The following is a 21495-nucleotide window of genomic DNA, read 5'->3' as shown; positions in this document are numbered from 1 at the left end:
GGTCAGGCACTGCTGCCTCTTTAGCAGCAGGAGCTCCGTAGCCATGGGTGACGGTGACCCAGTGTTTCCCTCAGGTGTTCCAGCCTCTCTTTAAATCATATTGCTAAAGGTATTGGTTACTTTCCCATCTTATTACCTGCTGTTGTCACTTCTAACAGGAATTCTTGTTGCCGTGTGATCCATTGTGCTACTTGATTAAACTGCAGCCACGAAGCTGTGATTCAGAATGAATCTGCGCGAACGTAGAATGCAGGATTGAAATAAATATGTATGATCTTCGGAAGCAGTGCTTCTCAATCTTTCTGAAGTTGAGTGGCACTTAAGAAAATTGGCTGTGCTCTGTACCTCACTGAGGTCAGCTCTGAACGTGCAAGGGGCTGGCACCTTGCTCTTTTGTTAAGTACCTGTGTACTCGCGGGCTTTATGCAGATTGTAGTAAATCTGCTTCTAATGTGATCGGCTGCACGGCCCCGTTCTGGGTGTCATCCTGGAAGCAGTGTGATAGGCACTGCGTGCTTAGTAGGATTTCCTGTGGGAGAATCCATGTGCTCTTGGGTGTAGTGCAGGAATAGTAGGTTGAGCCTTTGGAGGAGTGCTGGATGTATTACACCTGGGAGATGTAAGGCTGCAATTCATGAGCAGTGCCTCTGTCCCATGCATCCTGGAAGTACTGCAATTTCTGTGCATCCACTGTACAGGAAAAACTATTTGCTTGTTTTCTGGATAAAGTATGTGTGTATATACTGTGCAATGCTGTAAGTACGATAGCTTATGGCTGTGTGCATGTATGGTGAGCCTCTCCATCACTTTGCTGGTGCATACATCATGTCACTGATACACATGCTCCAAATGTGATATTTTCCTGAAAACCTGTGGTCCATGTGCTGTATAGCTGATCCTTACATGCAATCGTGTACGGGATTTCTTCATATAAAGCAGCCTGGATAGAGTTGCAGAACTACTGGAGCTGGAAATCTGGATAAAATATTTTGGGGGAAGAAAAGACAATATGTAATAACAGGAAAACCTAGAAATGCTGTGGCCTTACCTAAGTAAAAAAATGTGTATTTTCAGCTCTTCTTATCTGGTCAATTAGGGAACGAGAGGTCGGACACCCAGATAAGTGGCAATCCAGCTAACTATGAATGCTCTGAGGAGTGCAGAGCACATCTGAAAACGGGATTCACTTCTGACCAGATCCTGAAGTGCTTGCATTAAAGTTACTGGTGCTCCAGGAGGATTAGTTAGCCAACACCAGACTAGCCATATACCTTTACGCTGCACCCCAGCTAATAATCCTACTCACTGTCAGTCCCTGGATTTCTGCTTTTTGCATGTTTTTCCAAACTGGGGACTGCCACTTGCCTGGCAGCCTTCCTTATACATGTCCTCGAGCCCAGCCTGCAGCTGCCACCACCTTGTAGCCAAGGCTCAGAGATCAGCCCGACAAACCCTGCTGATCTGTACTGATTCATTCCAGGTCTGTGCAGGAGTATTTGCATCCCCCCTCTCTGCAAGCGGGGTTTGGAGATACTTACCCTAAGATCAGTTCACAGTAAGATCTGCATTATGTTGCCATGTAATGCGATTATATGGCAGGGCTTGCCATGTATTCTGCTTTGTATCTCCTTTGCAGAAGTGAGTGACCATCAGCATCCCTGAGGTGTTTTTGTTTTATCAATGCCTTGACGGTCTTTGAGAGCGTAACTGTTTCTTGCTTATGCTATACTTTTAAGCTTGTGTTTACTTTGTAATTGTAAAATTTACCAAAAGATTAATTAGATTTTTGGTAAGAAGCTGTTCCAGTAAAAGTACGATTTTTCACATCCAGATTTCTCCTCTTAATGTGTTGCCAGGAAGTCAGCAAAGCTTATAAAGACTGCGTGCTCTTCTGTGCTTCAAGTGCTCAGATATGCTTGGATAGAGGTGGGAGAGTTTGTTAAGTTTTTGATATAGAAGAAATGAACTAAAGAGGTGGTATAAAAAAAGCAGTTGCAAGGAAAATTCAAATTGCCATCTGTGCATTTCCTTTGCTAACAATATTGCCAACTTTTGTTTAACAAACAGATGAGCCCAATGTAAAATTACTAAGAGCAGACAGTAAATTCAACATATGCCTCAAATCATTTGATCAAATTTTATATACAAACCCAGAAGGAAGACAATTCAATTTTTGTAGCATGCTGGTTTATAGTGACATTGGAAAAAAATACCCCTGAAATGAACGTAAGATGATATAGACATAAGATGACGCAGACAAAGAAGTAAGTGCCTGTTCTTTAGCAGAAAGCAAAGCCTTGGCAAGAAGGTTAACAAGAGTCTGAAGTTATGGAATATCTTACAGTGTTTGAAGAAAGTAAACCCTATTTGTATCAGTAGTCTCTTTTGCCTATGGCAAGGAATCCAAGGAATACATAATGAGGTGGTAACAGGAGCATGTGCCTGTTCAGCATGGGAGATGCAGATTTGTCAGAGCATGCTAGTTTCCCCTCAGTCGAATCCGGGTTCTCTCTTCAGGGTCTGCATCAGTTGTAGTGAAGAATTTACTGTCATTATAAGCCATGTCACCAGCTGCTTTCGAATATATTCTTTATCCTGGGTATTAAATATGAAGTTGATTTTCTTTTTTTAAAACAAGGCACCTTTCAGGTGGCTGCCAGAAGCAGAATATCAGTGTAAAGATGAGGTGCTTATAGGCCAGTTCCCTCTGCTGGGACTGAGCTCTAGCCACACATGACAATTAGTTCTGCAGCACATCACATTTAAGTCCTCCAAACGTGTCTTCCAGTAGTGCAGCTGCCTGCACCTTCTGCTGCCTCCTGCCTAAAGGTACCACTTCCTCACTACTGCTGCTTCAACCTGGCTGTTCTCTAACCTAGCTCTATGAAGGGGTCCTTACAAAAAAAACAGCGTTCTTCCCCCTGTTTTATTTGCTGCTTAAAATGTGGCTGCGAAAGCAGCCTTCAGCCACGGGCCTCTATGGTCATCTGGGAGCAGAGGGAATATTTCAGTTGGGTCTCCTGGTGTTGTGGAACCACAGTCATAGCCAGCCCTGAGCTTGGTGCTAATGTGTCTGCTGTACTCCTGTCTAAATCAGCTTGTATAAAGCCAGCTCAGTAATTTATACATTGCACTGAACTGCACCACGTAGACCTACTCAGTATGAGTGGCAGAAGCTTGCTGTGCTGTGTTTATGCCACCCACACATCCTACCCCGGAAATTTAAGGAGACACCAAAAAGAACAGCAATGTGATACTCTGTGCACTAAAATCCTCATTAGAAAACATGCTAGAATTATTATAAGGAAGGCTGATAAGACTCTGAAGAGGCATTTGGCTGGAACTAAAGATAGAGAATTTCAACATCTTTGAAAAGATGCAAGATTTATTTCCTTTATTCAAAACCTCAGAAAGAATCCATGTCCTGATAAGTTAAAGAATCCATAAGTGTGTGACTTGGTTTGCCTGCCTAGGTTGTGCCTCTTGAGCTTCACACTGTGGGTCAGATCTAGGGAAGGCATCAGAAGGAGGGCTTTCACAATTCAGTTTTTAGTTTCAATTTCAGATTGTAATTTAGATATAAACATCACTCTTTCAATTTATTGCAGGTAAGCAAAAATTTAAGTTCTTCTTGACATGTAAGGCTAATTTAGTTGGTACACGTAACACAATAAGAGGAAAAAACGGTCCTAAAATAAACAACATTTTTTTCTTCTTTATTTTACTAGTGCTGTTGCTGAGGCGGAAGGAATTGAGCCACTAGTAAAAACCTTGAATGCTCAGAGGGATGGAGCCGTTGCTAATGCTGCTGCAGTGCTGACAAACATGGCCACACAAGAACCCTTACGCCTAAGCGTTCAGAGCCATGGGGCCATGAGTGCGCTCACGGAGCCGCTGCGCTCGACCAGCAGCCCAGTGCAAAGCAGAGCAGCGCTCGCTGTGGCTGCCTTGGGTTGTGATGCTGATGCCAGAGCTGAGGTAAAACTCCTCTTCAAGGCCATGGTTGTTTGTAACAGTTCTGAATCCTGAGGTTTGTGTTATACTTACCAAGCTTGCATAAATTCATGCAATACAGCTTTCCAGTGGAGCTTCAGCCATGGCTATATTTTAATCTATGTTTATGAGCATTAAACATTAAGGTTTCTTTCAGCTGCAACTGACGGCTGTATTTTGAAGATGAGAAGTTCTCTTTGCTCTCTCTCAGTGTTTTATTGCTGTCCGCTTTCAAGGCCCAAATGGCAATGCCTGACTTTGATTTATGAGATACTGGATGCACGTGGAGTAAATGTAACACAAACAAAATTCAAAATATAATTAATCCCTTGATCAGTAGCATCCAGCAAGTTGAACTTTTCACTGTTTATCAATGGTCATATTATTTTCTTTTCATAAATAAGGATGGTGCTGTGTGCATTCATAGATCATAAGCTAGAGATTTCTCAAGGGTCAAAGCTGTTAATTAGGACATGAATAAGGGGCATAAATAATCAATCTACCTCTTTCACTGTTCTTAAAATGTTTTTCTCTTCAGAAATCCAAATGAGCAATATTTCCTTCAGCATGTATAGGAAAGATACTGTAGCACACAAGAGAATAGGATGTTAATCAGATTGTCATGCACACAATACAATACAAATTCAAATATTTTGTGATGTAAATTAGTTGCTAGGAGGCAGCAGAATGCAGAAAAGAGCTGGATAACTCTCCATGGCAGTCTTGGGTTGCACAGTCTTTTCAGTTTCTGCACCTCAACCTAATAACTGAAAAGCAAGCCAGAGCCAGAAGGGATGTGTGTCTTGAAACACTCCGAAGCTCTCTTCAGCTCCAGCCTGCACAAAGTTCACAGAAGCAGAGAATCCCCATAAATGTCTTTCTGCCAGCCCAACCTTGCTTGTCTACAAGGCTTGAGTGCTTTGGATGGAGAATTTCATAGGCTCTTCTTGCTGGGATGGAATAGATGAGTTGTGTCAGCAGCAATGTCTTTGTGTTTTTATAGTTACGAAATGCAGGTGGACTGGGACCACTTGTTGAACTGCTGCATTCCAAAAACGAAGAAGTCAGAAGAAATGCCTGTTGGGCTGTTATGGTCTGTGCAAGTGATGAACTCACCGCTGTCGAACTGTGCAGGCTAGGGTGAGTAGAAATCGTATCAAGGGGCAGAGGGAAGATTTTAATGAGAGAACTCTGTTAAGTTGGTCTTTATGCATTTATAGCAGAACAACAAAGTTAAGCTATGCTTTTTGGTAAGCAGAAACTACTTTTGTTCTACTGATGTTACAGGTGAAACGGCGCTGATTTGAAGTAAGAGAAATCTTGAGAAAAAATGCAAGTCTGAAGAAAGAACCATCTGGAATTATAAGAATGTTTATTGTTCCTGTGACTGAGTTAGGCTTTATATCAAAGATGTGCTTATATCTGTCAAAATTAGGGACTACAAGTGCCTCATATATATGAAATTGGAATTAAGGTTTCAGGCTGAGTTCAGTGCACAGCGAATTGTACTCACTACGCGAGGGCTAAATTTTGTTTGTGAGCACTGGTTAGCTGCTGGCTTGCTGAACTGTCATGTAAAAGAGAATATGTTATATTCCTTCTTAGAAACTCCAAGTTCCATATATTAATATCTGAATTAGAAAAGCTGTTTTAGCTGTAAGAATTATGTCACAGGTCTCTTATACGGGGTGACTCTTTTATTGTTAGAGTAAAATATATGTAATTGCCCTGCTCCCTCTGCTGGACACTCCTCTGGTTACTGCACAGATCCTTGCAACCCATCCATCAGGAAATTCTGCATTCACCTTAAAAATGGAGGTCTGGAGGGGACCTCAAAGGGGATATTCTTTGTGTGCCCCCTGTAACTGAGTTAGGTGCACTGGCATATTTTTGCTCGTTCAGTGTGACTGTAAATACCAATTGTGAAGGGGTTTCACAACTTCCTGAGGTAACCTCTTTAGGTGCTGAAGTATCCTTACAATTAGAAAGGTTTTTCAAATTCTGAATGTCCCTTACGGTAATTCCATCCAATTGCATCTTGTCCTAATTTCAGTGGGATTGAATAGCCACCTTTTTATAGCAGTTTGTTTGCTTTTTTAACTTGCTGAATTTTCTCATGTTCCGTGGCCCTTTCTCAATTTCCTTTTCATGACAAAGTAAAAACATTGAACATTGTTTTGAAATCTGGTATCATTTTGTCACACATCTCTGAATTTCCCTCATTTATTTATGCCATGTTGAAGTGCTGTCTCCCAGCCTGGATGAGGTACTTCAGCTGAGGTCATACCACTATCAAATAAAACTCAGTAATTATTTTCCCTATCTTGCATAGAGCACTGTTCTTATTTAATCCTTTCTTTGTGACAGTATCAGAGTAGGACTCTAATTTATGTGTCCTTCCAGTTTGACAGCATATTATTGATAATAATACATTAAGCATAGTTTTTCAACCAGTCAGGCACTACTTCATGTTATTTTCATGTAGATCATATTTCCCTGACTTGCTCATGAGTATTCAAATAGGAATATTTGAAAAGACTTATTAAAGTCAAAACATATCTCAAAGTCAAGACATATCTTGCATCTACGTCTTGTGCCTACACATTGAGTCAGTTACCCCATCCCAGAAAGGATTAGATTGGCTTTACATGATTTGTTCTTGACAAATACATAATGGCTGTTTCTTAACACTTTATCTCTTGCATGCTTGCAAACTGATTATTTAATAATTTGATATGGTGTCCTCTGGAGACTGAAATTTGGCTGAATGATCTCCATCATTTCCTTGGTCTTCCTTTTTAAATCTAGGTAGTGTCTTTGCCCTTCTCCACTTTTCTGGCTCCTAGCCTGTCCTCCCTAAATTTTCAAAGATAATTCTAAAGAGCTCAGAGCTTGCTTTTGCTGTTTCATAGTGTACTATGGGGTAAGTCTTCTCCCGCACTACCAACTTTGTCTTCTCCGGCTTACTCTAGACATGCTAAGCCCACTGTTTTTACCTCCTTGTTAATATTGCTGCTAGGCATCTGCTTGCAACCAGTATATCAAAACTGAAGCAAAAAAGGCAGCAGACACTTCAATCTTTTCTGTGCCATCTGTTGTGAGTTTTCTTCCCACATTGAGTAATAAGCCTACATTTTCCTCTCTGACTCGTAGCATATGAACCATTTATTTTTGTTTCGGGTCCCTGAATAGTTGTATCTCAATTTGCCTGCGGGTTTTTTGGTTTTGCACCTTACTTTTTCTTCCCTGTTGGAAGTGTCCATGTTTCCATTTCTGCATGAGTCCTTTTTTGGTTTTCAGATTGTCACAGAATTTTTGGTGCTTCTGTGCTTGTCCCTTTTTGTCTTCTCTTTCCTCCAGATGAGGCTAATGTGCAAATGTGCCTTTAATGTCATGTCTTAGACATTGCTGAACTCATTACACTTTCCTTTACCCTTTTTCCACTTGAAATTTCTTCCCTGCATTATCTTACTTGCTGATTACCTGATCTTGTTGAAATTTGCTTTATGACAAATAGCCTGGATGGTTGTTCCACGGTTTTCTCCCAGTGCTTTCTTCTAAACCAGACGGTTGTCACTTGCTTTGTCTACAAAACTTGTCTCTGGATTTCTTCTGACATACCTTCAGAAGTCTGCCTTGTAAAACATCCACAGCTGAGCTGCGTAGTTCAGAGAGAGAAATGGACAGTCTAAATGTGGAGTTCATTTTATATAAAATTTGTTCCTTTGGATATGAAGAATGTCTGCATGTGCATATAGGCACATGCATAGAAGTTTGAGTAAGTGCACACATGTGAATACATATCCCTCTTTCTTCCATTATTTTTTCCTAAATACTTCCAAAACTGCACTATGTTATTTTCTCCTGATTCAGCTTCCTTTACCTTCCTAGTGAGCTTTTCCTAAGTTTCTCAGGTCAGAAGCTGTCAGTCTGTGGGTTTCAGCACCAAGGAATGAATCGCTGTCCTCCAGCATCCCCCCGTGATTATTTGTTTCTGTTCCCATGCTGCAAAAGCACTGCCAGCCTGGTTGTGCTGACACAACTGCTTGTGCTCACATGCTAAACTGAGTTCAGCACACCTCTGCCTACTTCCCCTTCCCCAGGCACAGGAACAGCCCTAAACCAGGATTCACTCCTTGCATAATACTGAACTGGAATCTGCCAATTTATTGTATGGTCAGCTCTGAATATTATTCCTTTTACTCTGCTTTGGCATTTTTCTTTTTTTCCAGTTCTCTGTGGTACCCAGCATCTTTCCGATAAAAGGTTGTGGCATCCTGTCAGCATTTCTTTATGTAACTGTTTAACTGCCAAAAGGAATCCCTTTTGCTTTGGGGCACCACAAGGCATTTTTCTCCTCCAGAGGAAGAATTCAGTGTAGCACAGCCAGCTCTTTGCTGGCCCAGAGGGCACCAGGCTAGCAGTTGGAAATGAATCTGTACCTTAGCCTTGGTAATGCTGAAAACTAACTCAGAACTGTGTAATAGCAATTAATTGTTACTTAATGATGAGCTATTGTATTTTGTTTAACAGTGCTTTAGACATCCTAGAAGAAATTAATCTGTCAACAGGGCGCAAAAATAACTTTAGTGAAGCTGCTTTGGAAAAACTACTTGATAACAGTCTTTCCCAAAAGTACAGCCAGATGGGTTATTTATCATCAAGTAATGTCATTACTGATGGATTCTATGATTATGGTCAGGTAAGCTACTTTAAATTACTCTACTTAGGAAGAGTAAAATTGTCTTCTCAATTTATCAAAAGTAAGAGGACTGTAGCAAAAGCCAGAGTCTGTCTACCTAAAATACCGTGGTGTGTTTTCTTGTCCAGCAGTTTTCCAGCTTTTATACTAATTTCTTTTGATTATCTTTCCTCATGGGTGAAATCTCATCATCTTCATGCTATTCCCCAGTTGCAATCTTCTTCCCAATCCTGTGTAAGCTGTTTTGTTCCTAGTTCCTTTACAGAGCCTTTCTCAGACCTTAGTTCTTCTGGTCTCTTTCACTGCAGTACACTTAATACTAACCTGACACTGAATGACCCTGTAGACTTTTTGTTTATTTATTTTTACATGAAGAAGGGTTCATATTTTCACCTTGGTCATGACCCTTTCTTTCACAAAGCACTGTTTATATATAAAGACTGACCCCACTCTGTATCCCCAATTACTGCTCTATTCAGTTTAAATCAGAGAAATACTTTTCAAAATGCCCAGATGAATTAGAAATACTAGTATTATTGAAAATCAGTGAAAGGCATGCTTCAAAAGCATTTGGTTGCTTTTGAAAATTCCATCGTAAATTATAAAGTCTTCAGAGGCAGGAGTATTTCCTTACCCTAAATTTTACAATGATGTAATGACAATTACAAGTTAAATTACAAGTTAGCAATTCTTTCTAAGAAAATTGATGAAGTAAATGTGAATATGGAAGAAACTGATTTCATATATTTTGAACAGGTTTTATAAGTTCTCATGTAAGTCTTCTGTTAAAGATTGACTCTTTAGATACCTTTTTAAGATATTTTTTGTCTTCATCATTAACTGAGCAGAACACCTTGCCTTTTATTTTAATTTTCTTGTAGATAAAACCTGGAATTAAACTTTTATCTTTGGAGGAACTCAGTATGCAAGAACTTACTGACCGTAGGGCCATAATCTTCATTAATGCTAAACCACAAGAAGAGTAAGTCATGTTTGATCTAGTAACATTTATTGCAATAACTCATTTTTCTATCATTTCCACTGTTTCCAGTATGAAACTAGGGTATAGTTGGTATTGTGAGAGATATGTTTTAATCCTAGCACTGTGCTACATGTCCTAAAAGACAAAAGATTTGTATTTTATAAAATAAGTTTTTGGAAATAACTTTTCTTCTCTTTAGATAGCAAAGATTCATTCACTTGAGTTGGTCTATTTTTCGTTAGAAAACTTAGCCATGAAGACTCATTCATTTAACACCCTTTGATTTCTGATGATGGGACACCAGTTATTTTATTAGTTATAACAAAGCTTGTCATCTGCTGTAATAATTATGTCATTGAAGCTGAATGTCAACAAGCAGCAATGAAATCTATGATTTAATGGTCTTGTACAGACAAATGCATGGAATTTTAAGCACAACGTCCCAAGAGGCCACACAAAGCTTTCAGGCTTGATAGAGAACCTATGTCTATTCTTTCTGTGTTTAAGTTGAAGCCAACCTAACAAATCTTCTTAGATTTGAATGCAGGAAGTTGGTATTGAGCTTGTTTAACTGGGAGTCGTTTCCTATAAACAGTCTCAGAGATCAAAGAATGCTCTACCAGTATTTTGCAAGTCCAAAATCATCTTCTCTGTCAACACATCACATATTTGGTTTACAGTATCATTAGCTTTCCTTTTAAGCCTGTATATGACACCATAAAGATGTCTGAGAATATCTATGACAAATTAACCTTCCATGCTCTTTGTTGATTCCTAAGCTTGTCTTTAACTATCAGGTTTTCTTTCTTTGACTTGATACAGCTTATTGCCTTTGCACCTTGGCAGCAATCTTACTATCCAGTTACTTTTGTGTCTATCATTGGTATGCCATACTTCATTTCTGACCCCTGAATCAATATCAGGTTTATTAGTTGCTATGTTATTCCTTCCAGTTATATATTTCTTATGAATATATTTACTGTCCTTTAAAATCAAAGCTCTGTTTTCGTAGCTTAACATGCTATACAATCTCTACAAATAATATGCAAAAACATCTTGCTCCATTTCAGTGTCCTTGCAGTAGAGGAAAAGCCACAAAATTCATCTTATGAACAGACTACCTTGTCACCTTCTGTTTCAAGAAAAAGCAGTAGAGAAAAATCAAGGTATGGTCTTAAGATTTACTAGTTGTCAATGTTCTATTATTGTGCTACCATTGGAAATGGAATTCTGATTGAAAATAGTGATAAACAGTTTCCTAACAGAGTACAATAGCTCAAATACAATGTTAAATATGTTTTTAGAGTCTTTCTTTCACATCCTAATTGCACTAATCTTCCTTTGTCTATCTTAGTAGTTATTTGTCCTCCCCATACTGTATTAGAACATCTCCCATTTATTTGGCTGTTTTTTCCTTTCAATATCCTTAAAAGACAGTGAAATTCAATTATGTTACAGCTTGACAGCCAGGACACAGGGAAAGGAGGGTAGTTCTTTCTCAATTTAGAACCTACATCTACAAAAATTTCCTATACTGCCTATATCCAACCTTATTTCTAGATAAAATGTCTTCCAGTGAAATTCCACAGATGACTAAAAGCAGAAAAGGATGTGTTCAATACTGTCCCAGTTTTGACAGCAGTGAGGCTAAAAATGCCTCGCAGTTGCAAGGCTCCCTCTGATCCATACAATTCAGTAGGTACAGTCCTAGCAGGCTTTTTTGTGGGACTGAGCTGGTGGGCATGTCTGCTGGTACCAAATAGGTCTGAATCTCTAATGTTGTGGTAAACTTAATTTCCTTCCTGTACAGAAAGAGGATTTGAGCCTACACCTCCCACCTGCACACACTTGATCATAGGGTACTTGGGGTTTAGCAGTCTTACTCTGTTTCGTTGTAGCTTCACTAATGATGAAGCATAATGAACAGAGCTTTCTACTTCAGCTGTTCGGGCATTTATCTGACAGAGCTGAGACCAAAGTTCTAGTCCCAGTCTTAATGACTTTTAGTATAAAATACTTAACCCTGACCTTGTTCCTGTGGAAAAGAAAACTGAACCATGGTCTTGCAACTGAACCGGTGAACTCTATGTAAAACAGCAGCACAGTCACCACTGCAAGGGTGCCTTTCAGAGAAGGCAGGAGTACACACCTAGTTCCAGAGGATTGTTCAGGATAGCAAAACCAGTCCAAATACAGCCTCCTTGCAAACAAAGGGATGGTATCTAATCCTCGATAGTAATGTGATGCAGCCTACAACTCTACTCAGCTTTCCTGTTAGCTCACTTAGGGAGCCAACCATGCATCATGCTGGTTTCTGTGGGACCCAGTCCTGACTTCCAAATTCTCCTTGTTTTGTGGTACAGGGGTTCTTGGCTATACCTCAGGGCTGTGAATTCTAGAGAGTGATGGCATTACAAAATGCTATCTGCTGCAGGGTTTGAATAAAGAATGTCTGTCATAGGAACTGAGGTACTATGTTTGCAACTTTCAGCTTGAAGCTCATCCATGAACTATGATATGCTACTGTCTATACAGACCTTTAATTAATAGAGATAATTGTTGATTTCTTACACTGCTTATATATTTCTGTATATGTATATATGTGTGTGCTTGAGAGATGAAATCTGCAGTAAGAAAGATGAGAGAAAATGGGAACTGACCTTGCTTTGTGTTCTCAATAGCTTAATGGTATCCCCAGTAGAGGAAAAGCAGGAGCCACCTGGAAGATCTTCGTTCAGTAAAAGCAGCAGTAAAGAAAAAGGCTTAAGGTATTACATTCTGAATTGTGTATGTATAGGTTCATTTAGAACTGCAATACAAATTTTTGACAGGTAATAGCTACTGAAGGTGAAGAGTTGAAGTTCTGACTTTGAACCAGGATCCAAATTGTGAGATTAATCTAGCCAAAAGTTACTGAGTTACAGGACAGACATTTACGTTTGGCTGGTTATTTGTGCTGCAAGCACTTCTGGAATTCAGTTTAAACAATTTCATATTAAATACCTGAAATGAATCACATTGTGGAAGGTTCCTGTTTCGGGATGCAAAAGAATAAATTCTGCATCTTGAGTGTCTAACTGGGCCTATTCTAACTTCTGCTCATTTGGAAGGTCCTCCTGATGCTCAGCATGTTTTGGCCATGACACACTAAGCATATGCCAGTTTACTTAAATACAACAGGAGAGATGGGGAGATATCAAGCCAATGATATTTGCTGTGTACTTGTGGGGGATTTCTTCATTTCAGAAGATGCTCTAGAGACTTAGACCATTTTGCATAGTCTCAAAGTACAGAGACCTGTTCTGACAAGATCATGTGTTTATTATTGTGTAAGGTGAGGATACCCTTAGATAGTTGCTTTTTAATGTAATTTATGTCAATTACACAGTAAGTGACTGCATTGTTAGCGATCATAACTGTTCCAGAAAGCAAGAAAAAAAATAGGAAAAAACAAATGCCTGGCTCCATTTCCCCATAGTAAACTTGCAGGGATACAAAGCCTTCTTTCTTCAAGTATGAAATAATTGCTTTTGAATGTCATGATCAAGTTGTATGATTTATAACCCCATTGTCATTCATTTTGAATCCATAATTCATACACCATTATTACTATTAATTTGTGAGATATATGGGAGTTACTTGAAGGTCAATAGCTGACTCCAAGTCTCAAACATGCTTAGACTTTTTTCTAGATATTTTTTTCCTTTGATCATACATTTCTGTTCATCATTATTTTGCAAAGTACCACTGAACACAGTTTAAAACCATTGTTTTTGAAAAGTGATACTAGTTTATATAAACTGTAGTTGAAAGCTAAGAGAAAGGAGAGTTATAATTGTCTGCTGGAAGTGTTTGAATTAGATGTAGAGGAAGTGCCTAGTTGATAGTTTGACATGTATTTGCATAGACAGCAACACTTTGATCAAACAGTTGTGTATCTGATATACACAATGACTGGGCTAAAATGTTATCTTTAATGTAGACTGATATATATGTATTTCTTCCACGCTATGTTCTCGTAGAGCATTTAAGGAAATACTTTTCAATGCTTGTTTACTCCATTTTGAAAGAGAGACGAGAGATTAAATTATGCAAAAAAGGAAAAAAAATAGGTGTCGTGGCTGTCTTTTGGTGGTAGGATGGTGCATTGACTGCCGTCTTCCCCACGCTGGTTCTCTGGTGTCACAGGACATTTGTACTGAACTTACTGCAGGAATCCTAACAGCTTGGAGACTATTAATTGCCATTAGTTCTCCTTTCCTATGCTCCTCTGCATTTGCAAAGAGTGCAATCACTTAGCAGTGCAGTTTTCATAGGGAAGATAAAATATTGGGTCTACAAAAGGGAAGAGCAGGGGAGAAAGAGAGGAGATGGTCAAGGAACAAGAATTATACTGTCTATAGAACTCTGTTATTTTGAAAACTTATTAAATCAGACATCAGAGAGGTGGGAGTAGTTAATTTTGTTGTTTTTAACAGGTTACTCTCAAGCATTATGCCTAACTCTATAAGTGGACAAGTAGGTAGTGGTTTAATCTGCCATTATAAGGTTCCCTAGCTATAGTTAGCTACAGTCAAATTAGATAAGGAAAACAGTTTGTCTGCTTTTTTAAGCATACGTGTAATTAATAACCAGAACAGTTTATTTAACAGGGTGGTGAATTTCCTATAATTTGAAGATTAAATCTTAATTGGTTGTCCTTCTAAAAAATGTGCTTTATAAAATCTATGAAAAGGTCTTTTTGTGAATATGATGAATCTCAATAGGTAAAAGAAAAGTTTGAAAAGTAGTCTGAAGACAAATTGCTTGAATTAGACTACTGATAATGGTATATGCCTTTCTGCTTTGTACAATACCTTCTTAAGAGTGCTGTTCATTGTAAAAAAATCAAGAATAATTTGAAGACCATACAATAATGATATTGTGCCCTCAAGCACACTACTCTCTGGTGGCGCTTTATTTCTTTTCTTTTCCTTCCAAGAATACTGGAAATATTCTGTATTTTTTTTTTCTTTAAAAAAGCCAGTCCCGTTAAAGAAATGGAAGAAATTTTGTCAGATTTCCCAGTAGAATTACTCAAGACCCATGTTGAAAAAAGACATGATGCTTACAAAACACAAGTTCTACGTGTTCCCAGAAATGAAAAATTCTAATCTAATTGTATAGATCTTAACAATACTCCTGGTAAGATACTGATTTTGTAGTTGCTATGAAAGTTGTGAAATGCACAGTATTTTATCTAAGTAAAACAAGCATTTAATTTATACTTCTGCTATTTGGTCATGGTACCTGTTCAGGATTTGGACTTCAGAGATTACAGTACTCTAAATAAATGTACGTTGTTTTCTATATAAGAAAAGGGAAGGGGAAAAAAGAAGAGGAAAAAATTATAGATGTTACTCAGATTATATCCAAAGTCCAGGATGAAATAAATCAAGAAAATGCACAATGGCAACCACCACCTGACTTCATTTTACTGGATTATATTTATGATGCTTCTAAAACAATCCTACCACTCACTACTACGCGGGAACAGGTTGTGGCTCTTGCACAGTGAGTACCAAATTATATTTCCATAAGTAATGCTGATAAGTTCATTTGGTAAAATACTAGCTTTCTCATCACAGGACAACTTTTTTATTTTTCTCATCTTTACTTGGAATCCAGCTTTGGCCCAGTGTTATTAGAGAGCTTGTTTCATGAACTAAGTCCACTTCCATTCCTCCTCACATTCCACCTATTTTGTGATAATTCAGATTGCCTTTATTCTTGGTTGTGATCTTGGCTGTGATAATGCCCTGAACATTGTTGAACAGCAATCAGACATTGGTAATTAATGCTTTCCCCCCACTCCCTGAATTTTAAAGAAAAGAACTAGAAGGAAGCACATAAAGCCATTCTTTTGTCACTGCTACTTGGGTATGGCCCAGCCCAAACAGGAGTGCCAGAGCATTTCTGTTGACTCCAATGAGTTTTGGATGAGGATTGAAAAACTGACCAAAATGCAAAAATTCAGTACTCTGCAGGAGAAAGTCCAGATTCCCAGGAGATATCCTTTTAGTTCCTTGCACCTGGAACTTTGTACAGTTTGCATTTACTTTTAGTCAGCCATATGACTGTCAGGTGTTGAGAGGCCTTCGTGACCTTCTGCCTGGACCTTCCCCAGACAGCTCTTTTCCTCTCCATTTCTTCCTTCCTGTACCTTCACAGGCACTTCACAGCAGCACATGTAGGCCTTCCCAGTAGCTGAGACAGCACAGCAGCCGTTCACATCTGGGGAATGTGCCTGCCTTGCTGTAGCCCATGGTGGGCAGAGGCTGGAGGGCCTGGCTCTCCTGGGGCTTGGGCCCAGCTGGGGCCTGCGACAAAACTCTCTCTTTTTTTTTGTTTTCTTTTTTTTTTTTCTTTTTTTTTTTTTTCTGTAAACCCAAAAGCACAAGACATTTTTAAATATAATTTTTAGGTGCTGCTGTAATTAACATCCTGGTAGTTAAGTAGCGCAAGAACATTGCACTGATGTGTGTACAGAGTGTTGTTATCAATGTGTGATTCATTAGTTACCCCGACTGCTCGGCCTGGGCACCAATCACTGTCATTTCCAAGCAGTGTGGCTGCTTTCATCTTCTCCTTAGTTTAACCTTTACTATCTTACCAGTTTCCTGGCTGCCTCCTGAATCTGGAGAGTTTGGCGTCAGATCCCGCTGAGTCTCACAAAATTTGTTTCTTCTACTAACCTTCATTTTTAATGAAGTGGTCTGCTCTGATATGAGGAATGACTTTTCCGTTGATTGTAAAATTTGACAAGACAGGTATTCATCCTTAACTATCCAGCTGTGTATAAATTATGCTGCCTTTGTCAAGGTGGAATCTGTAAAATACTCTTTCAAATCCGCTCTTCACACACACCAATGAAATATTTGCAGATACACAACCCAGTGAAAAAATCATCAGGAACTGAAGTAGTATATTTTCTGTGGGGATTTTTATATGCATGTGGCATTTTCGGTGGCTGCCTGGGTGGCGTGTGCTGAATGGGAAGGGCAGGAGGAGGCAGCTGACGAGCCCCCGGCAGCTTGGGCAGGGCTCCTGCTGTACTTGCCAGGAGGGAGCTGGCGTGGATTAGGGGACACACTGTGGTGCTGGCTGCGTCCTTTTAAACAAACGCAGTACATCGTTGTGCATGCATGGGAGTGGTGTGCGTGCAGGCTCGGGAAGCTTTGCTCCCTTTATTGAGGGCTGGCTGCAGGCACGAGCAGTGCAAATGAGTGCTTGGAGCCCCTCGCTTCCTCAGGCTCATGCAGTAATTCCCAGCTTCAGGATACCACATCCAGTCTGCTCAGCGATAACTCCCTGTGCCCATGCTGTTGGTACCAGCACATCCGTAGGCCCTAGATTTTCAGAAATAAGGCCCCTGCTAGTGCCTCGCATTTACTGAGGCCAGAACCTGCTCACAGAGAGTTTATAATGGAGATGTGGTGATGCAGGTTTTCTCCCGGTCTGAGGCAGTGGCTTGTGATTCCCATATCAGCTCTGCAACACCCTGTCTGGAGTCACAGCCCTCAGTAATGCCCGTGCCTTTGGCTGAGGACACTGTGAGGAACAAAGGTCTTTACATACAGGGGCTGTGCAGGAGGGGGTGAAGGTGTGTGCAAGAGGAGCTAGCGACTTACAAACTGGGGGTTGATCCTATCTGTGCACGATCACCCCAAAGGCATGGTTTGGGCAGTGTTTGCACAGATTGTGGATTCCGATCTTCTCTTTCTTTGACGAAGCTATTCTCTTTTATGGATAAAGACAGCCCCCTGCCCCCAGATGTTGGCTTTGATGTAAGAAAACACATGTAGAGGTTGAAGTACCCTTTCTGGATATCATTGCTTTCCTCTGTTGGGATCATTACCTATGGCTTTATTTTTGTCATATATATTCTCATGTCTTTATTATTATTTCAAATGAATGCTAGGGCTAAGGATTGTAATATATAGCTCACATAATCCAGTAGCTGTGAAGATGAACATTAGTTTCTGAACTACTTCCTCAGTAATTTCACTTTTATTGATGATTTTCTCTGAGTAGTTGGTTCCTACATTAGACATTTCCAGAATTGCTGCTGGCAGCTGCTGCACCTTGGCTTAGGTCTGTGACAAATGTGAATGACCTGAGCTAGGTTTATCTGGATTTAATAGTGAGCATATGTAAAATACCAGCTACTGAATTGAACAATTCAAGCACATGTAGAGACAGTCTTAAAGTTTTATATATCATTGTCTTACTGCTTCTGTACCTTTCATTTTGCTGATATGTTTTTGTAATAAATTCAAGAGACATTATAGAGATTTAATTGTTGTAATTGTAAATTTGTTGCAGGTTTGTTGCAGACAAGATGGGTGGTGCAATTGAAAGAGACAAACTACATGACTTCAGCTGGGAACTTCATATAAGTGAAATAGAATATGAACTGAAATCCAATGTTGTGCCTATTGGGAAAGTGAAAAAAGGGACATTTTACCACAGGGCTTTACTTTTCAAGGTACATTAACATTTATTTTACAACATAGAGTTATTTCTGCTAAATGTATATTATAAACTAAAGTATACTTGCATCAGTATAATATAATATTTATATTAATGTAAAATCTTGTGTATATATTTAAGTCATTTTTACTGGCAAAGTTGATTTCCCAGTGAATGAAAGCCAGCATCGCTTCATTCTGTAAACATTCTTGTTGTCATTAAATTGTCTTAAGTGATATCAGCAGAATACTTGATAAATGGCAAAAAGCCAAGTTATTTGAATGGTAGTCAAAACATTTTACATTTTCTGTAAACTGTAAAATATTGAATTATGCAGTTTCCTGATTTTTTTTTCCATGCTGTAAATGTAAGCTTCTCAGGACAATTTCTATTCAGTATCTGTCCAGTATTCTGTGACAGAGTGTAACGGCTTTTATGCTCTAGTTTCATGGACTGGGAAGCTTCATTTCTTCTTCTGACTTCATGTATGCCTGCTTATCTGTCCAATCCTCCTTCCTTGGCTGTTGGTTAACTGGACTTTACTCCTTCTTGCATGGAAAGGAGAAGAGAAACAAAGGCCTAGGACACTAAGCCTGGAACGTATTTTGTGGAGGTCTGGGGGAATAAATGAATTGTGCTGAAGCAGCACTGGTGTTCTCTTACCCTCCACTGTTCTCTTACTGTGATGTTTACAAAGAAACCTTTGTAGGGACAGATCATCTCTCTTAGAGACACATCAGTCTAAGCACAGGATATCTGTGTCCATTTGTAAAAATGTAAAGATCTTTCAGGATTTCATTTCTTCACAGTGGATGCATTCTGAGAAAGCAGTTTTGTATCTGGAAGCCATCACAGCGCTCTCTGGGATGGTACAGCATTGAGGCAGTGCAGGTGTCCCATCCAGCTAGCGCTCGCCTCGCATTTCATTGATTTCCATGTTCATGGGGCTCAAAAGCAAGAAGTGTACTTCAAGGAGAAGCAGTAATCCTAAACTTACACTGATAAAAATGTTACATTTTCTCACTTAATTATTCGCATTGAGTGTATGTGTGCAAGGTACCTACACCTCATTGTTTGTGTAGACAGTTCTTCAGAATGTTGTGCAGAACCGAGTCTTCCAGATAGAAGAATACGTTGTGGGGACTATGGGTACTGCACTTCATTTGAGATCTGAAGGACTGCCTGATATCTTTCCTGGTGTCAGAAAAGAGAAAAAATATTTTTTTTTTATGTTGTACATAGAATATGGTAGAAATAGTATTTATAAGCCTGCACTGTCTAAGCAGAACCAACAGTAAAGATCTGTAGTTCAGAACACCTTAGAGATTTACACAGTCTGTATCAAGAAAGCTCTTGGCCTTTGAAGTATTTCTTTTCTTTTTAAGCATCACTTGCTGTATATTGCAGAAGCTAAGTGTGATTAACACCTTTTTCTTTCCTTTTTAGGTGATAGCAGACAGAATTGGAATTGGCTGTAGTTTAGTTCGTGGCGAGTATAACAGAGCTTGGAATGAAGTTAAATTGGTTGATGACTCTCCACAAGGAGTAACTGGGCTTCTGCTTCCTCCTCAAGAGTATATTGTAGATCTAATGTTTGAGCCAGGCTTTTTGATGAAACAGGGAAGTGCAGAGGCAGATCAGTACAAACGTATTTAATCATTCCCAAATTTCTCCAAATAAGCATTTAAAGATGATTGCAATGTTATTTCTTATGAAATAAAAGGGGCTTGCCATCCGGTTATCAAAAAGAAGCATATGTTTCTATAGTCATTTGCTGAAAGATGTTCTCTTTTCTGAGAACTCACTTCAGATATCTGCATCTGGTATATTGTCCTAAGCATTGAATTAAACATACTTTACATAGCCAATCTCAATTCTTAGATATTTGTGGAGACTTGGGTGTGGGAGGTGGCACTCTTTTAAGATGAAATTGTAAAACTATAGATTAAAATTTGGTAGATCAAGAATATTTGATATGTGTTAACATTATACTACTTATTAAATAGGTTTAAATTATTTCCAAAATACAGTATATTCTTTTGTTTGTTTCTTACATTCCTTCAACCCCCATGCACAATTACAGGAATTATGTGTTCATGAAGCAAGAAAATGTGATGTCTGGTGAAATAACAAGTCGTCTAAAAACAATTGCACATTTTTTTTGTGTGTGTGTCCTGGTTTCAGTTAGGACAGAGTTAATTTTCCTCCTAGTAGCTGGTAGGGTGCTGTGTTTTGGATTAGGATGAGAAGAGTGCTGATAACATGGTGATGTTTTAATTGTTGCAGAGCAGTGCTTACACCAAGCCAAGGACATTTCAGCTTCTCGCTCTGTCCTGCTAGTGGGCAGGCTGGGGGTGCAGCAGGAGCTGGGAGGGGACAGACCCAGGACAGCTGACCGAAACTGGCCAAAGGGGTATTCCATACCATCTGGCGTCATGCTAAACAATATATAGGGGTGGCTAGCCGGGATGGGGGGGCTGGCTGCTCAGGGATAGGCTGGGCATCGGTCAGCGGGTGGTGAGCAATTGCATTGTGCATCACTTGTTTCGTACACATTATTATTAGTAATACTATTATCATTATTATTATTATTATTGTTATTATTATTTTCCTGTCTTAATGAACTGTCTTTATCTCAACTCACAGGCTTCACTTTCCCATTTCTCTCCCCCATCCCAGAGAGAGAGGGAGGAGGGTGAGCGAACGGCTGTGTGGTGTTTAGCTGCCGGCCGGGTTAAACCACAACAGTGTGAAATAACCCAAGAACTGAGAATTAGAAGAATTAGGATAACAGTGTACTTTCAACCTCTGAAGAGGCTAAAATATAAATACCCCATTTATATTTCTTGGAACTTGCCAGAGTTAATAATTATGGATAGAAACATACTGTGGATGAACATAAATACTATTCGTCCTGACACAGAGAAGACAGATGACTGATAAGTTACTGCATTCAATCTCCCTTTAAATTCTTCATTTTTCACTTGAAGATAAAATGGACTATGAGAAGGGAGCAGTTCTGGGTGGAGAATTTGTATTTCTAACAGCCTTGGGTAACGTGGTGTTGCCAAAGTGTGATGCTGCACCTAACAGAGGTAAAACACTGCTTAGAACACTCCAGTAAACACTTTCTGGTGAAGTAGTCAGGAATGTACTGTAGTATTTAAGGGAGCATCATTCAAATGAGTTTACTTGATTGTAGGAAAGTGACAAAAAGCCCTGTACAAAAGTTATGCCAATGCAGACAATATTGTGCAAAACTGAATTTCGGAAGAGAATGACAACGAGGCATTTACTTCCTGACCAT

The 21495-nt window shown here is 39.3% G+C and overlaps 1 protein-coding gene across 8 annotated transcripts in view; it reads left to right on the top strand.

Moving 5' to 3' along the window:
- ARMC3 (armadillo repeat containing 3) overlaps positions 1–20434 on the top strand; it is a 62805-nt gene extending 42371 nt beyond the window's left edge. For all 8 annotated transcript variants that reach the window (XM_040548963.1, XM_040548964.1, XM_040548961.1 and 5 more), the window contains 9 exons: positions 3729–3978; positions 4997–5133; positions 8527–8695; positions 9577–9677; positions 10748–10843; positions 12359–12445; positions 15033–15230; positions 18042–18204; positions 19635–20434. In XM_040548963.1, the coding sequence (XP_040404897.1) occupies positions 3729–3978; positions 4997–5133; positions 8527–8695; positions 9577–9677; positions 10748–10843; positions 12359–12445; positions 15033–15230; positions 18042–18204; positions 19635–19844 (1411 nt within the window). In that variant the 3' untranslated portion in view covers positions 19845–20434. The remainder of the gene's footprint in view (positions 1–3728; positions 3979–4996; positions 5134–8526; positions 8696–9576; positions 9678–10747; positions 10844–12358; positions 12446–15032; positions 15231–18041; positions 18205–19634) is intronic.
- The last annotated feature ends 1061 nt before the right edge of the window (positions 20435–21495 follow it).

Source organism: Cygnus olor, chromosome 2 (assembly GCF_009769625.2).
Source record: "Cygnus olor isolate bCygOlo1 chromosome 2, bCygOlo1.pri.v2, whole genome shotgun sequence".
Taxonomy (NCBI): Eukaryota; Metazoa; Chordata; class Aves; order Anseriformes; family Anatidae; genus Cygnus; species Cygnus olor.
Note: the sequence above shows the minus strand (reverse complement) of the source record. Positions and strands in the feature narration are given on the sequence as shown.